At 46.5% G+C, this 24,428-nt stretch overlaps 1 protein-coding gene across 2 annotated transcripts; it reads right to left on the bottom strand.

Moving 5' to 3' along the window:
• Positions 1 to 267: 267 nt before the first annotated feature.
• On the bottom strand, positions 268 to 23,893 carry DHX40 (DEAH-box helicase 40). 2 transcript variants are annotated; one of them, XM_083587625.1, is made up of 18 exons: positions 23,792 to 23,893; positions 22,821 to 23,022; positions 22,373 to 22,518; positions 21,726 to 21,845; positions 20,396 to 20,626; positions 18,474 to 18,540; positions 17,157 to 17,288; positions 16,830 to 16,929; positions 15,687 to 15,773; positions 13,700 to 13,882; positions 13,481 to 13,561; positions 12,245 to 12,402; positions 10,163 to 10,277; positions 9,406 to 9,514; positions 6,693 to 6,787; positions 5,315 to 5,384; positions 3,142 to 3,370; positions 268 to 1,341 (listed from the first exon to the last, which is right to left on the bottom strand). In XM_083587625.1, the coding sequence occupies exons 2-18, from the start codon at positions 23,002 to 23,004 to the stop codon at positions 1,205 to 1,207; spliced, it is 2,244 nt and encodes a 747-aa protein (XP_083443751.1). In that variant the 5' UTR covers positions 23,005 to 23,022; positions 23,792 to 23,893; the 3' UTR covers positions 268 to 1,204. The 2 variants fall into 2 exon arrangements, with proteins under 2 accessions (XP_083443751.1, XP_083443752.1); XM_083587626.1 differs by lacking the exon at positions 3,142 to 3,370.
• Between the last annotated feature and the right edge of the window lie 535 nt (positions 23,894 to 24,428).

Genomic DNA, 24,428 nt, shown 5'->3' with positions numbered 1-24,428 from the left:
GCTCATCCAGCAGAGCCTCTCCTTATGTTCTTAAAAAGGCCACACAAAGGAATGGCACAGACTAACCACAATGGTGGATCGCACAAACACACACCCTTGCTATAGGTAATCCTGCAGAAAAATTGAAGACAATGGAGACCAGCATCTTTAACTCATATTGAAGGTCTCATCTCCAAAAAGAGGAATAGCAGATCCATCCAAGATTGATATCCACTCTGAAGATTCATTGCACACACACACGCACACACACACACACACTTAAAAAGCTCAATTTAAGCTGTCAGAGCTTTATAACAAAGGTACAAAAAACATTTCTTACTCAACAAAAAGGGTGGATATTTTACAACCAAGAATACACACATACACCAGTATATACAATATCGCAATGGATATATTCTTTAAAAGGCTTAATAAAAGCTTTATAACTTCTTGCTTGAACAGTTCACCCAATGTGAGTGTGCCTTTTTAGAAAAAGGTTGCAATGTCATAGGCCACTTTCCAAGCCAAATATCAATAGATGAACAGTGCTTGGAAGCAGCATAGGTAAGAACCATAAATATTTTTAATGCACTCGTTTTTAAAAGGTGGCTCCCCGCCAGGCTTTTGTCAAGTGGTTTTCTCTTCTGATCGCAGAACAATGCCAACAGTTTGATCAATTTTGACATGGAAAACTGTCAAGTGGCTTTTGCGGGGGAGGGGAAAGTCCTTGCAAAAGAGACAAAGAGGAGGAGGGCATATGAGAGAGGGAAGTGTGAGAGTCTCTGTATGAGAGAGGAAGGTTTGTGTGTGGTGTAGGAGAGACAAGAGAAGTCGGGGGCTTGTTTGAAGTGTAGCTTGTAATGTAGTTGCCTCCTTAAAATATACCTGATTTGGCCTCAACACCTTCAGAGGGGTCTCGCCCATGACACAGCAACCACCACAGCACGCTTGCAGGCGTTTGCAAGTATTTCTGAGCTATGAGCAGACATGGCATCCTCTCAGCCTCCAAGGAAACCCACTGGGACTCTCTAACTAGAGCTGTCCCTTTGCAGCTGGTCCTTATATACACAGTGATGTAGCTCCACCCACCCGAGGTATCAGGTGACAGCTTGGGCTCCCCTGGGTCCTTCCTTCCCACCATCTCCATTCCCCCAGCTCTAGCTGTGTAAATTCAGGTAAAACAAGGGTACATTGTGGGTGGCAGGGATGGAGGAGTGCTGCCGGTTCAAGTTTTCTTGGAAGAGGTATTTAATTCCTGCATTCTCTGCTGCTTCCTTTCTAAGAACCGTGCCCGAGCATCACTTATGGACTGGTTATCATTCCTCTTCTCCATGTTCTTTGCAGACTTGTCTGTCACTTTTTCTAAAAGAGAAAGGGGGAAACCACACACTAGAAATCAATATTGCAAAATGCAGGGTTTCTATTATTATTATTATTATTATTGCTACTACTACTATCATTTATAAATTTATATACTGATTATGTGCCAATATGGCTTTTGTGCTGTTTACCACTATAAAATCAATCCATAATTAAACTGCACAATAACATTAAAACATCCTGAATTAAAAAACGATTCTTTTCACTGTATATGTTAAAAAAAAGTAAAAATGAAAACAACAAAATCGCCTGCTCACTTAAACAGGTGTGTTTTGAGGATCCGGCGGAATGCCAATAATGATAGGGCCACTCATATTCCAGCTGGGAGGGTGTTTCACAACACCGGTGGGGGGGAAAACGCCTCTCTGTTACTACAAGCTGATAATCATAAGGCCAAGGCAGAACTAACAGGGATAGAGAACATTTCTCAGCCCAAGAGGCACATTACCTTTTGGGAGATGCTCTGCCCATGCACTTCAGCCTTTCCCAAATTAAAATCATAAAATAAAACTACCAACTAAAAGGGGTGATTGGTTATTTCTGCCTGGGGACAACTTTCTCTCCAGCTTTGGTTACCGTGAACCATGCAACAAACTACAGGCACAGATGAAAGATTGTTTATCCAGTCCGGTTTCAAAATCCAAAATGCCAGCCCTGGGCTCCTTTGGAAGGAAGGGGTATTTATCTAATAAATACATAAAGCAGTCAATAAGATTAACATCAGGACAGAACATCATTGCAACGGGAGGGAGAATAGCCACTCAGCCAAACGTCAGGCTAAAGGGGTGCATTGTAACCAAAATAATAATAATAATAATAATTATTATTATTATTATTATTATTATTATTATTATTATTATTTATTTATACCCCTCCCATCTGGCTGAGGGGTGCATTGTAACCAAAATAATAATAATAATAATAATAATAATAATAATAATTATTATTATTATTATTATTATTATTATTATTATTATTTATTTATACCCCTCCCATCTGGCTGAGTTTCCCCAGCCACTCTGGGCGGCTCCCAATTGAGTGTTAAAAACAATACAGCATTAAATATTAAAAACTTCCCTAAACAGGGCTGCCTTCAGATGTCTTTTAAAGATAGGATAGCTGCTTATTTCCTTTACATCTGAAGGGAGGGTGTTCCACAGGGTGGGCGCCACCACCGAGAAGGCCCTCTGCCTGGTTCCCAATAACCTCAATGAGGGAACTGCCAGAAGGCCCTCTGTGCTGGACCTCAGTGTCCAGGCTGAACAATGAGGGTGGAGACGCTCCTTCAGGTATACAGGACCGAGGCCGTTTAGGGCTTTAAAGGTCAGCACCAACACTTTTAATTGTGCTCGGAAACGTACTGGGAGCCAATGCAGATCTCCCAGGACCGGTGTTATGTGGTCCCGGCGGCCACTCCCAGTCACCAGTCTAGCTGCCGCATTCTGGATTAATTGCAGTTTCCGAGTCACCTTCGAAGGTAGCCCCACGTAGAGCGCATTGCAGTAGTCCAAGGAGGAGATAACCAATCATTGAAAGGCACAGGAAAACAAGAAGCAAACTTATACCGAGTCAGACCCTGGTCCATCCAGCTCATTAATGTCTACACTGACTAGCAGTTGCTCTCTGCAGTTTCAATCAGAGGTCTCTCCCTGGCCCCACCTCATGCCTTCTGCTTGCAAGCCAGATACTCTGATACCGATTGCACCAGATGCAACTTTGGAGAGGATGCCATTCCACTCCACCACCTGGGGCCACCACAGAGGAGGTCTTGTCTGAGCTTACCATTCCGCTTCTCGAGGTCCTCCTTGTTCCTCCATTTGGCCATCTCCTCCTCCGTCACCTCCTCCCGGGCCATGCTGCTCAGCTCGTAAGCGTCGATCTTGTGCAGCCGGGGCAGCAGGTCCTGAACCCACTCGTAGCGGACCGGACACACCATCCTGACGTAAACCTTGGAGGTCACGAGGACATCATGGAAGAGGATCCATTCCAGCTGGGCTTCCTGATCACGGAGCTGTGGGAGATGTGTGCTTTGCAAGTTATCAGAAATGCTTCGTAAAAGAGGAGCTTCCTTTCAGGAAGGAGACGGCTATCGATGGCCACTAGCTATGATGGCTATGCTCTGCCTCCAGTTATTCCTGAGCTACATTGTCCATCATTCCTGATCCCTGACGCAGCTGGCTGGGGCTGATGGGAGCTGGAATGCAGCAAGTTCTGGGGGAAGCCTTTCTCCCCCTCTCAAAATAACAGAACCCAAACAGGGCCATCTGAATTCCTGAAGTTTCAGGAAGGCAAAAGGAAGCAGTTCTTCACATACCTGAAGGAGCGTCTCCACCCCCATCGTTCTACCTGGACACTGAGGTCCAGCGCCGAGGGCCTTCTGGCAAGAAGCCAAGTTACAGGGAACAGGCAGAGGGCCTTCTTGGTAGTGGCACCCGCCCTGTGGAACGCCTTCCCGTCAGATGTCAAAGAGAACAACTACTACCAGACTTCTGGAAGACATCTGAAGGCGGCCCTGTTTAGGGAAGCTTTTAATGTTTGATGGACTACTGTATTTTAATATTTTGTTGAGAGCCACCCAGAGTGGCTGGGGAAACCCAGCCAGATGGGCAGGAGGGCAGGGATGGCACCGATTTGGATGGCTTTAGAAGAGGATTGTACAAATTCATCGAGGACAAGGCTATCAATGGACAAAGCAGGAGGGTTAGAGTTGCTCTTTTGCTCAGATCCTGCCTGTGGCCTTCCCAAAGGCATCTGGTTGGCCGCTGTGAGAACAGGATGCTGGCACAGATAGGCCACTGGCCTGATCCTGCAGGCACATCTCATGTTCTTAAAGAAAGGTAAAGGTAAAGGGACCCCTGACCGTTAGGTCCAATCGTGGCCGACTCTGGGGTTGCGGCGCTCATCTCGCTCTATAGACCGAGGGAGCCGGCATACAGCTTCCGGGTCATGTGGCCAGCATGACTAAGCCGCTTCTGGCGAACCAGAGCAGCGCACAGAAACACAGTTTACCTTCCCGCCGGAGCAGTACCTATTTATCTACTTGCACTTGGTGCTTTCGAACTGCTAGGTTGGCAGGAGCAGGGACCGAGCAACGGGAGTTCACCCCGTTGCGGGGATTGAAACCGCCGACCTTCTGATCGGCAAGTCCTAGACTCTGTGGTTTAACCCACAGCGCCACCCACGTCCCTCTTTAAAGAAAGGAACACCCCGGTAAAAACTGCAGAGTTAAGCATGTACCGCACTGGCAGCTTCCTGACTTCCTGTCTTAAGGGAAATCCTTGTTATATCATCTAGCTATCAAGTAACCCCTGTGTGTCTGGCCACAGGACCCCTGGCTGCATGATGAACAACACTGCCATAGCTCAGTGGAAGAACACCTGCTTTGTCTGCAGAAGGTGCCAGGTTCAATCCCTGGTGCCCCCAAGCTAGGTGGGCAAGAGACCCCTTGTCTGAAACCCTGGAGAGTTTGCTGCCGGTCAGGTCTGACTCAGTGGAAAGCTTAATAATAATAATAATAATAATAATAAATTTTATTTATATCCCGCCCTCCCCGGCCAGAGCCAGGCTCAGGGCAGCTAACAACAGTAAAATTACAGTAAAAACATAATAGGGGAAAAGAAAAAAGAAAAAAACCCAATTTAAAATACAGGTTATAAGGTGTAAGTTGCCTCGTGCCACATCAGACCACTGTTCCACCCGGCTCAGTATTGTCTCCCTTGACTGGCAGTGGCTCTCTGGGGGTTTCAGGCAGGAAAACATTCCCAGCCCTGCCCAGGGATGCAATTGGGGACTGAACCTGGACCTTTTTCTTAAAAAGACTATTTACCTATACCATCAAATAAAGCCAGGAATGCAGAGAATCTGCTTGGCTGGGCTTTCTTCTTTATCTAAAGAAAGGCTCAACCATTCCATCCCCCCACTCCCCAGAAATTATTAACAGAAGGGGGGATCTTACGGCGGACGAAGGGTGAATGTAGACGGTGCTCCCGTGGCCGTCCATGGTACAGAACGACTTGCCTATGGATCTAAGGGCAAAAAACGCAAGAAGAGGCTGACGCAGACTTTCCAAAAACCAGCCCGATAGTCTTTGACTTGGGACTTTTGTCATTTTAACCCCTGCACAACTGTACTCATTCTACAAATTTTATATAGCTTTGTTTTCCCCTCTTTTAATTTTCCACCTGCTGTTATAATTGTTCTATCTGTTTTATTTACACTACAAAATGAATCACAGAGTTGGAAGGGACCCTGAGGATCATCTAGTCCAACCCCTGCAATGCTCAGCTGGTTAGAGCGTGGTGTTGATAATGCCAAGGTTGCCGGTTTGATCCCCGTATGGGACAGCGGCATATTCTATAAGCTCATAGAATCGTCCCTTCCAACTCTACAATTCTACGACTCTATGAGCTTATAGTCTTAACCTCCAATAACATGCTTATTGGCAGAGCACTGCAGCCCTATAAACCAGTGAACTCCCTTTACACAGTCTCCACTCAAAAACATCAGAGAGCTTTTACTCTGGTATGTTTAAATGTCCTTCCATCAGCAGTTCTGGAGGGGTGGTTCCCCAATAACTTCCCTATCATCAACATAACGTAAAGGACCCCTAGACGGTTAAAGTCCAGTCGAATCTGACTATGGGGTGCAGTGCTCATCTCCGCTGACAGACAGCTTTTCTGAATCGTGTGGCCAGCATGACGAAACCGCTTCTGGCACACAGAACACCATGACGAGTGCCAGAGCACACAGAAATGCCGTTTACCTTCCTGCCGCAGCAACACCTATTTATCTACTCACGCTGGTAGGCTTTCGAACTTCAGGAGCTGGGACAAAGCAATGGGAGCTCACCCCATCGCACGGATACAAAATGCCGACCTTCTGATCGGCAAGCCCAAGAGGCTCAGTGGTTTGCCACAGCGCCACTCCTTTTCCCCATTAATGTAAATGTCCTTGTGAATCTAGAGAGGTAGAAATGGTAACTCATGTCCTTGTGTGTCGTTCTTTTTATCATGACACAGGTAAGATTTTTACTGAAACCCTCTTTTACCAAAATTCCCAGGATGATCGTGTGCATTTTCTACTTTTTTGCTCCTTTCAGATAAGAATGTACCCAGGGGGAGTGAAACATTGCGCAGCTGCGTGCAAATTTCAACAGGGACTAATTTCAGCAAACTTAAAATCTCGTTTTCCATGCCTGGCATCCTAAAGTACTATACAGTTATTGGTAATATTATGGCTATAGTTCTGCTTGCTATTATTTTCTGCAGTTGTACATAATTTATTTCTGGATATTGGTAATTGACCGTAATGAGATTGATTGTTGAACTCCTTACCTCCTGGCAATATTGGCAAAATAACCTGCGCAGAGACATCTTCTCAGGATTTCATTCCTGGAGCCGTCAAAATGCTCTCTTGGTAAGTCTGGCAGCTAAAGACAGCGAGAGAGAGAGAGAGAGAGAATCCATAGATAAAATACATTTTTTTGTTAAAAGGAAACCTAGAGAGAGAGAGAGAGAGAGAGAGAGAGAGAGAGAGAGAGAGAACCAAAAACTGCCTTACTCAATCCAATGGAAGGTCTTTCTACTCCATGGTGAGCCAACATGGAGTCCTCCAACTCCCATCAGGCCCAGCCAGCCTGGCCAACCGCCAGGGATCATGGGAGCTGTAGTCCATCAGCAGCTGGAGGGTGCCATGTTTGCTACGCTTGATCCAGGTCAATCCTCTATTATGTATTTTTATTTATTTATGAAGTTTATATCTCCCCCTTCCACCCAAAAGCATCCCAGGTGGCAAACCCACAAGAAAGCTAAGCCATCTTTAAAACATCCCCGAAACAATTCCAAGGCACATGCAGACTGGGAAAGATCTCTGCTTAAAAGCCGTGTTGGAAGAGGAAAGTCTTCAGCTGGCACCAAAAAGACAACAGAGATGGTGTCTGTCTAATATTTAAAGGGGAGGAAACTCCAAAATAACACCAAAGGCCTGCTTCATATTTTGTGTGGAGTGAATCTCCTGATGGAATGGTATTTTCAGGAGACCCTCACCTGCGGAGCGCAGTCATCGACTGGGCATATAAGGGGACGAGACAATCTTGCGGGTATCCTGACCTCAAGCTGTGCAGGGCTTAGTATACCCAAACCAGGTAACTGAAAGCTAGTGCCAGCCAGATTCCTCAGCCCACCCTCCACGGGCCAATTTTGACAGTAAGTAAAGAGTACAAGAGATAGTAAAATAAAATTAAAAGGTCTAAGTTCAACGAGGCTTGCACTAGCAGCTCTTGAAAGGAACCTAAACGACAGCTGTGAAATCTCTGGTGTGTGAAACACTAAATTTGTATTTTGGAATGACTGTTTTAGCAGGCAAAACCAAAGACAATCTGGAGTTTATTATGTCAGGGAAGGGTGCCAAGCATGAGCTTTGAAATAAAAAATTTAAGGTCTTATATATATAATAAATGTTCATAAATGTACCAAGCAAACACGGACATAAATATATAAACCACATGTCTGAAGCAGCACAGGAAAACAGCCCTGAAATCATTTTGACTCCCAAATGATTTCTCTGCAAGGTCAGGAAAAATGGAAAAGCCTCCCCATTGTCTTTTCCTTCACAAATCCTGTCTTAAGGGTATGTCTGTGTATGAATAGGGTGAGCCTGTGACCTGGCTCAGGAACTAAGTATTTATCATTACAAAAGACTGGCCAGGCTCCCCAGGGTATCCAATCAAGTAAGCATTAACAGGTACCCTGCCAGACACGAGGTAAACAACACACTCAGATTTCTGTTGTAGACCGCCCTTTGTGTGATGTAGGTATGATGTGTCTGGGGGGTGGTCTTGAGCTACACCCCTTCTGTGATGTATGTATGATGTTTCTGGGGGTGATCTTGGACTCCAGGGTGGGCAATTTAAAATGTCTATATAAGGGCAGGAACACCTTGGTTCGGGGTCCTCCTCCTTCTCCTGCGTGTGAAGGGGGCATCCTGTTGTAACAGTTCAATAAAGATCAGGCTTACTAGCTGCTTTGCTTCTCAATATTCTCTGGTTGGCCTCTGTTCTTATCTCCAACCGATGGAGAGCCTGCAAAGGACTCTATAAGGACTCTTGTGTCCCCCATAAGGGAATAAGGGCAGATTTTCGTTTATTACCGCTTTAAGAAGTGTAAGAGTCGTGCAGGATCAGGCCAAATGCCCATCTGGTCCAACACACTCTTCTCACTGTGCACAACCAGATGCCTAGGGGAAATCTGCAAGCAGGAACTGACAGCAGCCGCTGAGAGCCTCCATGAATTTGTCTAACCCTGCCATGGGAGCATATTCACCCAGTGCTTTTCCAGCTGCATTGGCTCCCGGTGGAGTACAAGGTCAGAGTTAAGGTGCTGGTTTTGACTTTTAAAGCCCTTCATGGCCTAGAACCCTCGTACCTACGGGATCGCCTCTCCCGGTATGCCCCACGGAGGACCTTAAGTTCCATATATAGCAACACCCTAGAGGTCCCAGGCCCTAAGGAAGTTAGATTAGCCTCAACCAGAGCCAGGGCCTTCTCAACACTGGCTCCGGCCTGGTGGAACACTCTGTCTCTTGAGCCCAGGGCCCTGCGGGATCTGATCTCTTTCCACAGGGCCTGTAAGACAGAGTTGTTCCACCTGACCTTTGGCTCAGAATCAGTTTGATTCCCTCCCCCTTTTTCTTTTTCCTTTCTTCTCCTATGATGAGATTGCTCCCTAATTGTTTTAATGTTGTATCTTAATCTTTTAAATTGTATTTTAATCAACTTATTTTTACTATTGGTTGTTAGCCACCCTGAGCCCGGTCTTGGCTGGGGAGGGCGGGGTATAAATAAAATTTTATTATTATTATTATTATTATTATTATTATTATTATTATTATTATTAAAGACATCCAAGTTGGGAGCCATCGCTGCCTATTGTGGGATCGACTTCCACAGTACTAACTGTGCGCAGCTCCTTTGGGAAACCTCTCAAGGACCCCTGCGTGACACTGCCCCCCCCCCCGTCCCAAGACCCCCACCGCCCAAGGTAGACCCACCTGCTTCAGCTTGCTGGTGATCTCCCAGAGCTGCCCTTCCACACTGAACGCCATCTTCAGTGCTCTCCAGTGGACCCAGTTATCCCGGCACCAAACAGACGGGGACTTGCTAAGCCAGAGGGAAATAAGCGAGATCAACAAAAGCTGTTGTTTTAAACGGAACATGGGGAGCTGCTTTCTGCAAAGCAAGATTCCAGTCCTCAAGGTTCTCAGTTAAAGGCTGGTTTAATAAGAAAGGAAGCCGCCTTATACAAAGTTTATCTAGCTCAGTACTGTCTACACTGACTGGCAGTCTCTTCCCTACCAGGTGCCAGGATGTTTTCCTGGATAGAAGATGTAGTAACATGTGCGAGGAAATTAACATGTGTTCCTTCACCCTCTTTTCCTTCTGGCCCTGCCCACTGCTGACATCTGGCCCCTGCAATGTTGCCCAGAAGGGAATGTGGCCCCCAGGTTGGGCAAAGGCCCCACATCCCTAATATCTACCCCCCGAAACCTTGAACTCAACCCTACTTACAACCCTCTGGCCATCTGCTATTCTGGCACAAGAGGAAAATTCTTCCAGATATTGATGGACTACAACACCCATCGTCCTGGACCCAATAGTCGCACCGACAGGGGCTGATGGGAGTTGTAGTCTGACAACACCTGGAAGGCACCAGCTTGGAGAAGGTGACCTGGAAATGGGGCTAAACATCCCTGCTTCCTACCGATCTTACATTCTGCCCATTTTGCAGCCAATCCCTGTCTTGGGTACCTTGCTTTGCACTGTTCGAAGACATTCAGGAGAGTCGCAAAGTCGTTGCTTCCTCCCGCTTGCAAAGACAGCTCTTGGTGTCGGAGCTCAGCTTCTTTCTGAACCTCAGGATCACCTAAGGAAATACGGTGACGAATGTAAGGTAGCCTTTCTTATGTTTATCCAGGATGGGAATAAGATGGAGATGGCAGCCAGGTTTCTGCAGCACGCAGTGAGGATTCCTGAGTGCTATACGAGTGTTAGATGCAGATTTTGCTGATTTCATTGTACAGAACCTTATTGTAACCTTGTTTATAAGCCAATAAAGCTTTGAGAGTTGGATGAAGTTGGGCATCAATTCCTTTTATTCCAAATTTTCCAGTGCAATCTAATGCTTTTTGGGTACTTGCGGGCTTCTATCATCATTTCCTGGGTCAGGTGCAACAGGAAACAATGGTTGAGTAACCCAGGAAGTTTATTATTATTATTATTATTATTATTCATCCAAAAAAGGTCCAAGGCAAAAGCTTAGCAGAACCTGTCATGTGAATTAGCAGTGGGGAAAACTGTGCCTCTGGGCATAGGCAGAGTGATTTCCCAGTCACTGTTCAGTTGCTACAGCCCAGCTTGTGGGTAGGGAAAGGGGCTAGCTGTGAAGGCACAGGACAGGTTTTCAAGTTCGGTTTTTTAAAGTGGGCACAGATAAATGATTAAGTAGCCTCCCATCCGCAACAACTCCCTTTCAAAGGCACCGCTAGCATGCACTGCTTTTGACTGCTGAGCCAAAGAAACCCAAAGTTAATGTGTTACAGAGATTACCCGGCACCACCAGCGAATGTGGGGAGGACCATCAAAGGACCTTTGTCCTCTGACAACAATCATTCCTATTCAAGCATCACTCCCCAGCCCAGCCCTTTGCCTATTTTTTTCGTTTCCACAGCCATTACAGGCCTCTGCCATAGCACAGAAAACAGCTATTTCCCTCAGTGCTTCTCAGTCTAAACTACCTCGCAGGGTTGTTGTGGGGACTAAATATGGAGGGGAACACGGATGCCACCTTGAGCTATCAGGTGTTGTTGACTCAAGCAGGACCTTCCACTCTCACAGACACACAGACACACCCCTTTTCTGTTTTCTTTCTCCATCTGATACTTAACATTCCATGCCTGCTAAAGATGCTCAGATTGGGCTAGGATTTTGGGGTGGGGTGGGGGCTCCCTGTCTTTTGTTTTAATAATAGCCTTTTGGACTTCCATAATTCCAAGAATTTCCCTGAACACACTATTATTAGTTAATAAATTATTATTATTATTATTATTATTATTATTATTATTATTATTATTATTTCGTTATACCCGAGCCATCTGGCTGGGTTTCTCCAACCACTCTGGCTCCCAACAGAATATTAATGATGATGATAATTAATAATAATAATAATAAAGCAATCAAACATTAAACATTAAAAACTTCCCTAAACAGGGCTGCCTTCAGGTGTCTTCTAAAAGTCAGATAGTTGTTTACTGCCTGGACATCTGCTGGGAGGGCATTCCACAGGGCAGGCGCCACCACCAAGAAGGCCCTCCGCCTGGTTCCCTATAGCTTCACTTCTCGCAGTGAGGGAACCACCAGAAGGCCCTCAGAGCTGGACCTCAGTGTCTGGGCTGAGTGACAGGGGTGGAGACGCTCCTTCAGGTATACTGGGCCGAGGTCGTTTAGGGCTTCAGAGCTTAGCACCAACACTTTGAATTGTGTTCAGAAAGGTATTGGGATCCAATGTAGGTCTTTCAGGACCTGTGCTATATGATCTCTTGAGAAACCCTCTTGTTCTCAACTGCTGTTGGCACCCAACACACAAGTTCGCTATTAGGCGCGTGGCTTTTAAATTTTTTTTGATTTGCAAGGCTAGATAGAAGTCACATTTTCTTGATGCAAAATGATGTGGGTTACCTAGATGCACAAGCTTATTATCATCATCACAATCCAGAGCACAACAACCTCAGCTAAGGCCTCTGCAAGGAATGATCCTTCCCTAAAAGGACAGTCTTCAGGGGAGGAAATGTGTGTTCTCTGGCTCCACAGCGGCCACCCTTTCTCCCGTCCTACCTGGTCGAATGAACACTTTTTCCACTGACAGCATGGCTGCGATTGGAAGCATCAAGTCTTCGCAGCCTAGAGAGGCAGCCTTTATGACAGCACAAGTCAGGTTCGGAGGCAGGGGGAACCGCACCATGAACTCCCCCAGTTTGGTCACGTAGCCTCTCCTAAATTTTGGGAAGAGAGAGAAGATGGGTGGCGGGGAATAAGGAATGAGGGTTAATCTGGAAATCTGGTTATCCTTCCGTTAGCCAAACATTAAGCCCTAGGCATGTGATCCCATTCCACAAAGTGACATCAGAGGCGTCACGTGACCCACTGCATAAAGTAGCAAAATGACATCAGAGAAGTCAAGGCTCCGCCCACTTCTGCCCCAATCGTAATTTTATTTATTTACTCTACAGAAAGAACTTTTAAATCTGGAAGCAGACACATATATCGGGGCCTCCTACCTTTTTAGGCCTGAGAGCACATTTGTATTTTTGAGCAAGTGCACCACTCCCTCTGGTCATTTCTCACCCCCCACTCCTCCAGATCAGCCCACCTTCATCCCAACACACAGACAATTCGCTTCATCGAGAGATCTGGGTAACAGTCAGATTCAGCAAAATGAAACCAAGCTGTGAAAAGTGCATTGGAGCTGAAAGAGGAAGTGGGAATGAGAGTCACTCTTCCAACTTCCTCCTTCAGCTCTATGAACTATTCAAGAGAGAGAGAAAAGTAACCACACTCACCACCCCACAACTAAAGGGACACTTGAGCAGGGTGGGGGTGCCCAGAGGCTTCCTGGGTGGCAGAGGAAGACTTCACAGGTGCTATTGCACCATCCAGGTGGCCCCTGTACAAAATATGCTCTGCTTTAATCTGCTGTTTAATAATAATAATAATAATAATAATAATAATAATAATAATAATAATAATAATTTATTATTTATACCCTGCCCATCTGGCTGGGTTTCCCCAGCCACTCTGGGCGGCTACCAACAGATAAATATTTTTATTGATTCTTAATTTCAAGCAACACAGGGAATAAGAGCTTAGTAGTTTTTTCAAAAAGAAGAAGAAAATATTAGCTGATGGCTATAATATGAGATGTTCCAGTAAAAAGTGCCATGTGTCAATGGAGAGTGAAAACCGGCAATCTCTTGTTTTTACTGATTTGTAAGGTGCATGGGACGTAAACATAATTTAAGAAAATGACAGGGAAAATAAATGTACAGTGTGTACACAGGTGCTTAAACTTACCGGTCAATAGCGCCGCATTGATAAAGCTCCTTGAGAGCTTCCAGAATACGTCTCTCTTCCGGGCGATCCAAATAAGGAAACCTAAACAGAAAATGGGGGGAATCGAGTCACCAAAGGTTGCGGGATTCCTTAAAAAGAAGTGAAACAACAAGATTGCCAATCCTCTTCTCTTCCCCACCCCCGTGATTCCCTGTTCAGCTCGTTGGGCAGGATGGGCACCTGATGACATCGTGGATAGCAAGGCACTTCAAGGTCAGGATGACAGACGTCAAGCTGGTTCGCCTGATCTCTGGAACCATGTGGTCGGGCATACACTGCTCCCAGAATTCCTTGCTGTATACCCGGTAGCACCTCCCAGAAGATGTCCGTCCAGCTCGGCCAGCTCGCTGCAATGCTTCGCTCCTGAAAAGAGGATAATTAACTAACAATTATCAATATATTGGCGGCTAACTAAATAACTTAGGCTTCAAATATGTGAAAGGCCGCGTCCTTCCCCACAGGCCCTCTCAAGTGTTAAGCTCAGCAGAGGGGGCCGCTTGGCAGCAACAGAAAATTATTATTTTGACTACAGTTAACGCACAGCCGAGGGACACGGGTGGCGCTGTGGGTTAAACCACTGAGCCTAGGACTTGCTGATCAGAAGGTCGGCGGTTCGAATCCCCGTGACGGGGTCAGCTCCTGTTGTTTGGTCCCTGCTCCTGCCAACCTAGCAGTTCAAAAGCATGTCAAAGTGCAAGTAGATAAATAGGTACCGCTCCGGTGGGAAGGTAAACGGCGTTTCCGTGCACGGCTCTGGTTCGCCAGAAGCGGCTTAGTCCTGCTGGCCACATGACCCAGAAGCTGTACACCGGCTCCCTCGGCCAATAAAGCAAGATGAGCGCCACAACCCCAGAGTCGGCCACAACTGGACCTAATGGTCGGGGTCCCTTTACCTTTAATGCACAGCCCCACACTACTTCAAAGAACAGAATTTGGAAAGAGAGAAAACAACAGGGTTCCCTTTCTGTGTAAAACATGGGTAGGCAAACTAAGGCCTGGGGGCTGGATTGCCTTCTAAATCCGGCCCGCGGACGGTCCAGGAATTAGCATGTTTTTACATGAGTAGAATGTGTGCTTTTATTTAAAATGCATCTCTGCTTTTATTTAAAATGCATCTCTGGGTTATTTGTGGGGCATAGGAATTTGTTTATTTCCTCCCAAAAAATATAGTCCGGCTCCCCACAAGGTCTGAGGGACAGTGGACCGGCCCCCTGCTGAAAAAGTTTGCTGAGCCCTGGTGTAAAACAAAAGGGTCCCCTCCTTGGCCGAGGGTTTTAAGCAAAGGGTGGGCAGGTGTCTGATGGGGCTCAGCAGTTGCAAGATTCCTGTCACTGACCAGAGGGTTGGATTGCATGACCTCTGAAATCCCTTCCGAAATTCTACAAAGCCAGGATAAAATGGAATGCAGGTCAAATGAACATAGTTATATCTGAAGAAGTGTGCATGCACACGAAAGCTCATACCAAGAACTAACTTAGTTGGTCTTTAAGGTGCTACTGGAAGGAAAAAAAATTTTTTTTGTTTTGACTATGGCAGACCAACACGGCTACCTATCTGTAACATAGTTATATGTGTGATGTTAAATTAGTAACTAGCAGCAACGTATCCAGCATTGCTCGAGAAGACTAAAAAACTCATTTTAAAAAATCAAGGCAGTTGTAAAATCAGGGGTTAAGATCAGCACGGTTTCAAGAGGTTCCCATCCAGTTTGAAACCACATGCCCCCTGCTTAGCTTTGCGACCGTCCCGGCAGTTTTACCGCCGCATGAAAATTTTGATCATGGTACCTTAAGAGGTGTGTCTAAATGCATATTTAGCAGACCCACAACTTTCCAAAATATATAACAGACACAAATATATAATAATATTTGTAATAATAATAATAGTTACTACCAACCAAAAACCTGAACCCGAATTTGCTTATTTCCTCCGCCCTCCCAACCCATTTTCCTTTCGTGTCGTGCCTTTTTAGATTGTAAGCCTGCTGGCAGGGGCTATCTTAAAAAAGATGGCTCTGGGAGCCTTCCTTTTGGCTGAAGAGCAGAATTATAACAAATAAATTATTCTTAGTTGCAGCAGCCTGTGGAGAAATTACAGGTTTTATAAGAAATGCTGTTTCCTCTAAAATGGGGGGGGGGGGACAAACCCCACAGTACCTCAAACTTACTTGGAAATGGGGACAACCTCCAGCGTGTCCAAGCCCACTCTCGGGTTGTGGTTTAACTGCTTCACAAACCCGCTGTCCACCACGTACCTTAAAGAGAAGCTCAAATGTGATCCATGCATTCATCTATCACAGCAGGCCTAATTTCACATCGACCCCTTAAACCAGCAGTGGGGCACCTTTTGCGGCCTGAAGCCTGCATTCCCTCGTGGGCACGCTTTTGGGGGTGGAGCCACATGTCACTAGTGGGTGGAGTCAGAGGCGAGCGGAGAAACAGAAGCGACTCTTAATTCTGTGCGGCAGGGACCTTTCTGTACCATATACATCTAAAGCGGTATCCTGCCACTTTATACTGCCATGGCTTCTTCCCCCAAAGAATCTTGGGAGCTGTAGTTTGTTGAGGGTGCCAAGAATTGTTAGGAGACCCCATCCCAACAATCAATCCCTCTTCCCTGGGAACTCTTTATTTATTTACTTGCAAATTTATAACCAGGGACGCGGGTGGCGCTGTGGGTTAAACCACAGAGCCTAGGACTTGCCAATCAGAAGGTCGGCGGTTCGAATCCCCGCGACGGGTTGCACTCCCGTTGCTCGGTCCCAGCTCCTGCCAACCTAGCAGTTCGAAAGGACATCAAAGTGCAAGTAGATAAATAGGTACCACTCCGGCGGGAAGGTAAACAGCATTTCCATGTGCTGCTCTGGTTCGCCAGAAGCGGCTTAGTCATGCTGGCCACATGACCCGGAAGCTGAACGCCGGCTCCCTCAGCCAAACAAGATGAGCGCCGCAACCCCAGAGTCGGTCACAACTGGACCTAATGGTCAGGGGTCCCTTTACCTTTACTTTTAAATTTATAACCCATGCTTTCGTAAAATGCGACAGCCAGTGTGGGCTAGGAGTCCTGGGCTAGGGGTCTGAATCCCCACTTAGCCATGAACTTCACTGAGAGAACTTGGGCCAGTCATGGTCTCTCAGCATAACCTACCTCACAGGGTTGTTATGTGAATATAATGGTGAAGGAAGAATCATGTGAGCTCGTAAGGGGGCGGTATTAATTTTGCCCTGTCATACATATCCAAGTGACCCATCCCTCTGTTCTCAGGCCTCTGCCTCATTCTCCTGGTCAAAAAATACCCCGAACAGCTAACCTGATTCCATCAATTGTCAGAGAAGTTGCGGCAATATTTGTGGCCACCACACACTTTCTGATTCCTGGAGGAGGAGGGAGGAATATTCTCCTTTGTTGATCTAGGAGAAAAAAAAGAGTTGTAGAGACCTTGAAACAGACGTCTGTCATTAGTTCTTCAAATGGGGTCATGGGGAGGAGAAATGAGGCTGTGCCTTTTTGCCCAGTCAACCTGAGTTTCAGCAAGGCACTGCCTTAGCTCCGAGTCCTAAGGACTAACAACTTGGTTGGTTCGCTGGCCGGTTTGTAATGAAAGTTGAGGTTCTCACAAAGCAGAACTCAGACTCACCTGTTGGCATGGAGCCATATAATGGCAATATGAGCAAGCCTTCAACAGAGCGATCCCTTACATCGAATTGGTAATCAATAGACTCTGCCTTTTGGAAAAGCAACTCGCAGGTTTTCTCAATCTCGGACTGGCCTAAAAACAAAATAAAAAGAAACAAGGAAGTCTTTTGAGGGGGACAGAGGGAAGGCTCCAAAATTTCAAGCCTGTTTTTTTAAAAATTGTCTAGCTTTGGCCAGATTCTGCTCTGCATTTGGAGCTACAGGGAACCAGGCAGAGGGCCTTCTCGGTAGTGGTGCCCACCCTGTGGAACGCCCTATCAGATGCCAAGGAAATAAGCAACTACAGTGGTACCTCGGGTTAAGTACTTACTGTAATTCATTCCAGAGGTCTGTTCTTAACCGGAAACTGTTCTTAACCTGAACTTTAGCTAATGGGGCCTCCCGCTGCCGCCGCACCACCAGAGCACGATTTCTGTTCTCATCCTGAAGCAAAGTTCTTAACCCAAGGTACTATTTCTGGGTTAACAGAGTCTGTAACCTGAAGCGTCTGTAACCCGAGCTACCACTGTATCCAACTTTTAAAAGACATCTGAAGGAAGCCCTGTGTAGCGAAGTTTTTAATGTTTAATTCTGTATTGTGTTTTTAATATTTGATTGGGAGCTGCCCAGAGTGGCTGGGGAAACCCAGCCAGATGGGTGGGGTATAAATAAATAAATAATAATAATAATAATAATAATAATTATATACACTCACTGCTGAAACGCAAGGGGCTCCATATGCATTGACACCCCACCAGCTTCTGAAGATGCACTTGTTTAAGCAGACACTCCCCTTGATCCCCCAACTGGAGTCACCTGTTTTAATTGCTGCACTGTTTTTTACAGGATAATTTTATTGTGTATTTTAAATATGGATGTTTATATCTGAATGCCTGTGTAATGGGGGTTTTTTGGGGGGGTTTTTTGAATGTTGCAAGCTGCTTATTTTTAGTCTTTTTCTGCATTAAGCTGTGCATGGTAATAAATAATGGGCTGTATTCCACACTAATCAATCTCAAGAGGAGACCCATTGAAATTGTTTGACTAATGGAGGAAAATCTGCTTTCATGAGTCTACTCCAAGAAAAACTTAGTCGGCTACAACGCAATAATATAAATAATAAAATTATAATACTCTGCTGCAGAGAGCAAAACCCAGGTCACTCAAGAGAACCCAATGCACTCATCGTCTGACAAGAGCCTGCTAGCACCCAGGTGTGTTTTGATTAATATCGTAATTTCACCACCAAAAGTGGTTATTCTGCATGGGTAATGCTCACCTGTTAGAAAAACCAGGATGTCTCCGGCTGAGCCGCTCAAGTGGATATCCAAGGTGACTTTTACAGTCTGAAACAAGCAACATTAATAAGATTAGGACTGGCTGAAAATAGATCCCCCTTTTCATGCAAAGCGTTGGAAGCCGTTTCGCTTCACACACACATGTACTCACGGACTTCCTCTGCTGTAAAAACCAATGTGGGGAAAGCTACACTTTGCCACCTGAGGCTTCGGGCTGTGGGCAACCCACACTTCCTTCACAGGCTCAGAAATGCTCTCCAGCAGCCTGGGGGAGGCCACAGACCCAACAGGAGCTGCTGAGAATTCAGAACCTGTTCCTAGCTGTATAAGCTCCACCCCTTGATCTGCATAGCTCCACCCCCAAATTCTATTTTTCAGCCAGACCCCATTATAACTTAGAAGAGAAGGAGAAATAATGCATTCAACGACACTTCAAAAGTCCTGGGATGCATCCTGCATTCACCAAAGCCACATTCAACCATCTACAGCTCTATAGTATCACTTTAAAAGAGCCATAAAAAGGTAAAGGGACCCCTGACAATTAAGTCCATTCACGAACGACTCTGGGGTTGCAGCACTCATCTTGCTTTACTGGCCGAGGGAGCCGGCGTGCAGCTTCCGGGTCATGTGGCTAGCATGACTAAGCCGCCTCTGGCAAACCAGAGCAGCGCACGGAAACGCCGTTTACCTTCCCGCCTGAGTGATACCTATTTATCTACTTGCACTTTGATGTGCTTTCGAACTGCTAGGTTGCCAGGAGCAGGGACCGAGCAACGGGAGCTCACCCCGTCGCGGGGATTCGAACCACCAACCTTCTGATTGGCAAGCCCAAGACTCAGTGGTTTAACCCACAGCGCCACCCACGTCCCAAGAGTCATAGCTTTCCCCAAATAATTTTGGGAGCTGTAATTTGTTAAGGGTGCTGAAAGTTGTTAGGAAACCCCTATTCCCCGCATAGTGCTACAATTTTATTTATTATCATTATTTATTAAGTTCCCAGGGTGATTTAACAACCAATCCCTCTTCAGAGAGAACTCTGGGAATTGTAGCTCTGTGAGGGGCATAAAAAGCCTCCTAACAACTCCCGGCACCCTTAGCAAACTACAGCTCCCAGAATTCTTTAGGAGAAGCCATGACTCTTTAAAGTGGTATCATAGTGTTTTAGATATACCAAGTCAGTGCAGGAGACTACAATAAGCCTTTGTAGGTCTAACCATTTTCCTTGGTGACCCTGTGGAGGACCATAATGCAGTGGTAAAGCACTGAAAAGTTTAAAAGGTTAACAAAAAGGTTTTAAAAATGCTTATAATAAAGATTAAAACCTGTATAGGTAAACACTGAGAAAGGCTGTTGAGCTCCCTTTGAAACTGATTTACAATTCTTGGGTCCCCAGAGAATAAAACAACACTAAAAAGGGCCTTGCCCCCTGATAAATTAGATAGCGGCTGAACCAACACCACCACTATCACACAGAAAGAAAAACAAACAAACCCCAGTTAAACCATTAAAAGAGCCTGCGGAGCTCAGCCAAGAATGACCTTTCTCGACGCCACCTTGGCTGGCAGTCCAGAGGCCCATAATGAAGAAAATGATGATTAGATGTGATTTTAATCCACTTCCAGAAAAGATTAACAGGCAAGGTGGGAGCAGCCAGAGGTTGTTAAGGCATTGGAAAGGTGCTTTCCTTACCAGAACTGAACACAGAAAACAGCCGTACCAGTTCAGAAAACTGCTCCATTTTGCTCAAGGTTGTCTACACTGCCTGCCAGTGGCCCTCCAGGCTTTCAGACAGCAGGACGTTCCCAGCCCCTACCTGGAGATGCTGGGGTTGAACTTGGGACCTTCCGCAAGCAAGGCCAGCGCTGCTTAGCACTGAGGCACAGCCCTTCCCACCAGCAAGTACCTCTGTAACATACGCAGAGCCGTCAGCATCCCTTGGGCCTACAAGACCACAGAACCTCTCCTCCACCGGATAGTTCCTTCCAGGAATGTCCACCACTGGGCAGTGATTGAAGAATTCGGAGAACTTGTCTGTGTCCAGAGTGGCCGACATCACCACCACTTTCAAGGGCCTTTTTCTCTCCGGCGGCTTCTTCCCTTGAAACATTTGCTTCAGCAGGCCAAACAGGATATCCTGGAAGCGGGAGGGGAGCCAAGCATCTAGTCATCATTAAATTCCCAGGGGTGAAATAAGAGGGTCTTCCCTCTTACAAGCCTTCCACCCAGACACACACACAACAAAAACCCACAGCCTGCTGCATCAGGTCAATGGCCCAATTAGTCCAGCATCCTGTTCTCACAGTGGCCAACCAGTTGCCCACATGGAACCCTCAAGAATGATTCGAGCACAACAGCACTCTCTCCCCTCCTGTGGGCTCCAGTAAGTGGCATCTGGAAGCATTGTTGCCTCCAGCCGTAAAGGCAGAACATAGCTATTGTGGCTAGTAGCCACGATAGCTTTTGCCTCCATGAATTTCTCCAGTCATCTTTTAAAACCATCCAAGTTGGTGGACATCACCATCTCCTAGGTAAGCGAGTTCCATAGTTTAACTGGCCACTACGTGAAGAAGCAATTTATTTTCCTCTATCCTGAATCTTTCATCTGCATTGGATGTCCACGAGTTCTACAGGGAACCAGGCAGAGGGCCTTCTCGGTGGTGGCACCTGCCCTGTGGAACACCCTCCCACCAGATGTCAAAGAGAACAACTACCACCAGACTTTTAGAAGACATCTGAAGGCAGCCCTGTTTAGGGAGGCTTTTAATGTTTGATGCATTACTGTATTTTAATATTTTGTTGGAAGCTGCCCAGAGTGGCTGGGGAAGCCCAGCCAGATGGGCAGGGTATAAATAATAAACTACTATTACTACTACTACTACTACTACTACTACTACTACTACTACTACTGTTAGGGAGAAAAACTTTTCTCTAGCCACATTCTCCATGCATATTTTTCAAACGCCTATCATGCTGGCCTTTTCCCCAATCTAAAAAGCCCCAAATGCTTTCACCTTTCTCCCTAGGGGAGTTGCTCTCTCCCTTGGATCATTTTGGGTGCCATTTTCTGGCCCTTTCCCAACTCTACAATGTCCATTTTTTGGAGGTGAAGCATCCAGAACTGTACACAGTGTCCCAAACTGTACACTTGCTCCCCCTGCCTACTCTCCTGAAGGCGATTTCTAGGCGACCAAGCAAGCATCTCTTTATAAGCCCATTCTGGCTTAGTTACCCACCGTGCTCAGACTCCGCTCGTGAGCTTCGTCGAGAATGACGATGCTGTATTTGGTGAGGTGTGGATCTGCCAGTATCTGCCTCAAGAAGCAGCCGTCTGTCATGTATCGGATGGAAGTATCCTGTGCGGTTTCAAGATCAGGCATTTGGTTAGAGCACATGTGGAGAACCTTTCTCAACCCAAGGGCCGCATCGCTTCTGGGGGCACCGCATGCCAGTGGAGGGCGGGGCCAGAGGCAAAAGTGGGCGGAGCAACAAATGTACATGGTTGTCAGGGCCTGGCTGGATGCCAAAGCGTGTTGGAAGGCTCCAGCTAAGGGACCCCCTAGCAAAACCACAGAGGAAGAAGGCTCAGACCCAAAGGAGTAGTGGTGGGACACAGAAGAAAGATCAGAAGAGGGAGAAAACGGGGGAGGGGGGGGTGGAAGACGCAGGAGGCTTGAAGAAGAGCCAGACACAGGGAGCCCTCCAAGGACAAGACAGGGTGCAGAAGGACACACTTGGAGCTCAGAATCTGAAGGAGAGGACAGATGCTGCAACAGCTTCACAACAGCTTCCTGATCCCTCTGCCTTGAGCTCCTTCCCCCTTTGACTCAGAGGTGGCAGGGGATATGAGATAAAGTTTGATAAGACTGATTCCGACTCGTACCTCCGAGACACATTCATCAAAGCGAACCTGATACCCCACGATGCTCCCTAAAGGGCAGTCCATCTCCTCCGCCACCCTCTGAGCCACAGACGTGGCAGCCACTCGCCGCGGTTGTGTCACGCCAATCACCCCGTGCTTGGCGAAACCTACAAAAGGGAGAAGGACTTGCGAAGTTGCACAGGAAGAGGAAAGAGACTGACTGGACTAACAAACCTTAAAAAAAGAAAAAGCAGCAATTCATTATTTTATGTGGAATTGTCAGGATAAAGGACACAGACCCCTCTGGACAGAGAAACACGTGTAATCCATATATTTTGCTCTATAACTCCCATTGGTTCCAGGAGGCAGAGCTATGCTGCCTGGGGCTAATGGGATTCGTATTCTAAAATGCAATAAAGGAAAATAAATATAGTCACTGCTTTTACCATATAGAAAAATATATGGTTACCTTCTTCAAATAAGTATTTTGGAAGCTGGGTGGTTTTACCACTGCCTGTTTCGCCCGTCACTACAATAAATGAGTTATCTCGAACGGCCTCAACTAATTTCTTCCGGTATCTGCAGATTGGCAGAGAGGCAAAGCCCAGATCATCTCTCCTTTCTCCTTGGTGCAATTTGGATTTTCGCTTCATCTGTACAACACAGCAGGGCTAAAGAGAGAGATACAAACACGCCATGATCAATGATGCAACTCCAGAAGGCCACAATTCTAAACAGACTTATTTGGGAGTAAGTCCCACTGAAGCACAGGAGTACTGAGAGCTGTTTGTTTGTTTGTTGTTTATTACATTTATATCCCACCTTTCCTCCACAAAGCTCAAGCATGCTGAGTGGGGAAGTAGCATCTGTTGGATGTGTTTGTCAACAAGCTCAGAATCAGCTCAGTAAAAAAGAAAAAAAGGAGGCAGCCCTACACACAACCTCTAACAGCAAGTGGCCCGATACAAATAGTTCACCAGAAGCAATGAGGAACTGACAACCCTCCAGATCTTACTGGGCTACAGTTCCTTTTCCCCTCGGCCACTGACCATGCTGGCTGAGGCTGATGGGAGCTGGAGCTGGAGGAGCTGGAGCTGGAGCTGGAGCAGCTTCCTCACGCCTGCTCTGACTGGCAGCGGTTGCCTTAAGAGTCTCAGCTCGAGAAAGTCTGTCCAAGCCACGTCCGACCTGATCCGTTTTTTGTTTAAAAAAGTCAGATATTGAACCTGGGACTTTTAATAATTGCAATAACCCGCCCTTCATCCTAAGGTCCCAGGGCGGATTACACAATATTGACAACACAATTTTAAATCACAAAAAGTGGCTCCTAAATATAGAACATCTCCAGTGTTCTGTATTTAGCAAATGCCCCCCCTTCCCATACCATTGAAGGGGGGAGAAACAGGACCCCCCACCTTCTCCCTCCCTGAGCACACACACCTTCTGCAGGTAGAAAACCACGTGGCCCGGCTGGAGGCGACTCTTTCCCCCTTGTTTTTCCTCTCCCAACTCAAAAGCAGCAGAGAAGCGGCGCGCGCCTATGACGTTGCCGTCCTCCCTGCACAAACCACGCCCACCGCACCAAGCCACGCCTACCGCTTCATTTTCTTGCATCTTGCTACTGGGACGTTAGCGAAGCAGCGGCTCTTGCGTGCTCGGCAATTGCACTTTTTTGGGGGGGAAGGGTGCGAGAGAGACGCTTTGCAAGAATGGCCAGGCAACCCATAATATCCTATTGGGATTTTGAATATCCTCTGCCCTTACTAGGATCTGCTTTGCACGCAGGAGTTGCCCGGTTCAACTCCACCGGCATCATCAGGCTGGAGTTGGGATGCCAACAGTCTGGAGACTCCGCCGGATTTACATACGGGCCGAGTGGGCTGCATCCCAGGGCCTCATTATAATCTCTTGCCAAATTATTATTTTTTAGAAAACAGACTATTTTGTTGTTGTTGTTGTTGTTTAGTCGTTTAGTCGTGTCCGACTCTTCGTGACCCCCTGGACCAGAGCGCGCCAGGCACTTCTGTCTTCCACTGCCTCCCGCAGTTTGGTCAAACTCATGCTGGTAGTTTCGAGA

The sequence above is a fragment of the Podarcis filfolensis genome (assembly GCF_964270895.1).
Source record: "Podarcis filfolensis genome assembly, chromosome: 15".
Taxonomy (NCBI): domain Eukaryota; kingdom Metazoa; phylum Chordata; class Lepidosauria; order Squamata; family Lacertidae; genus Podarcis; species Podarcis filfolensis.
This window is presented reverse-complemented; position numbering and strand designations above follow the sequence as displayed.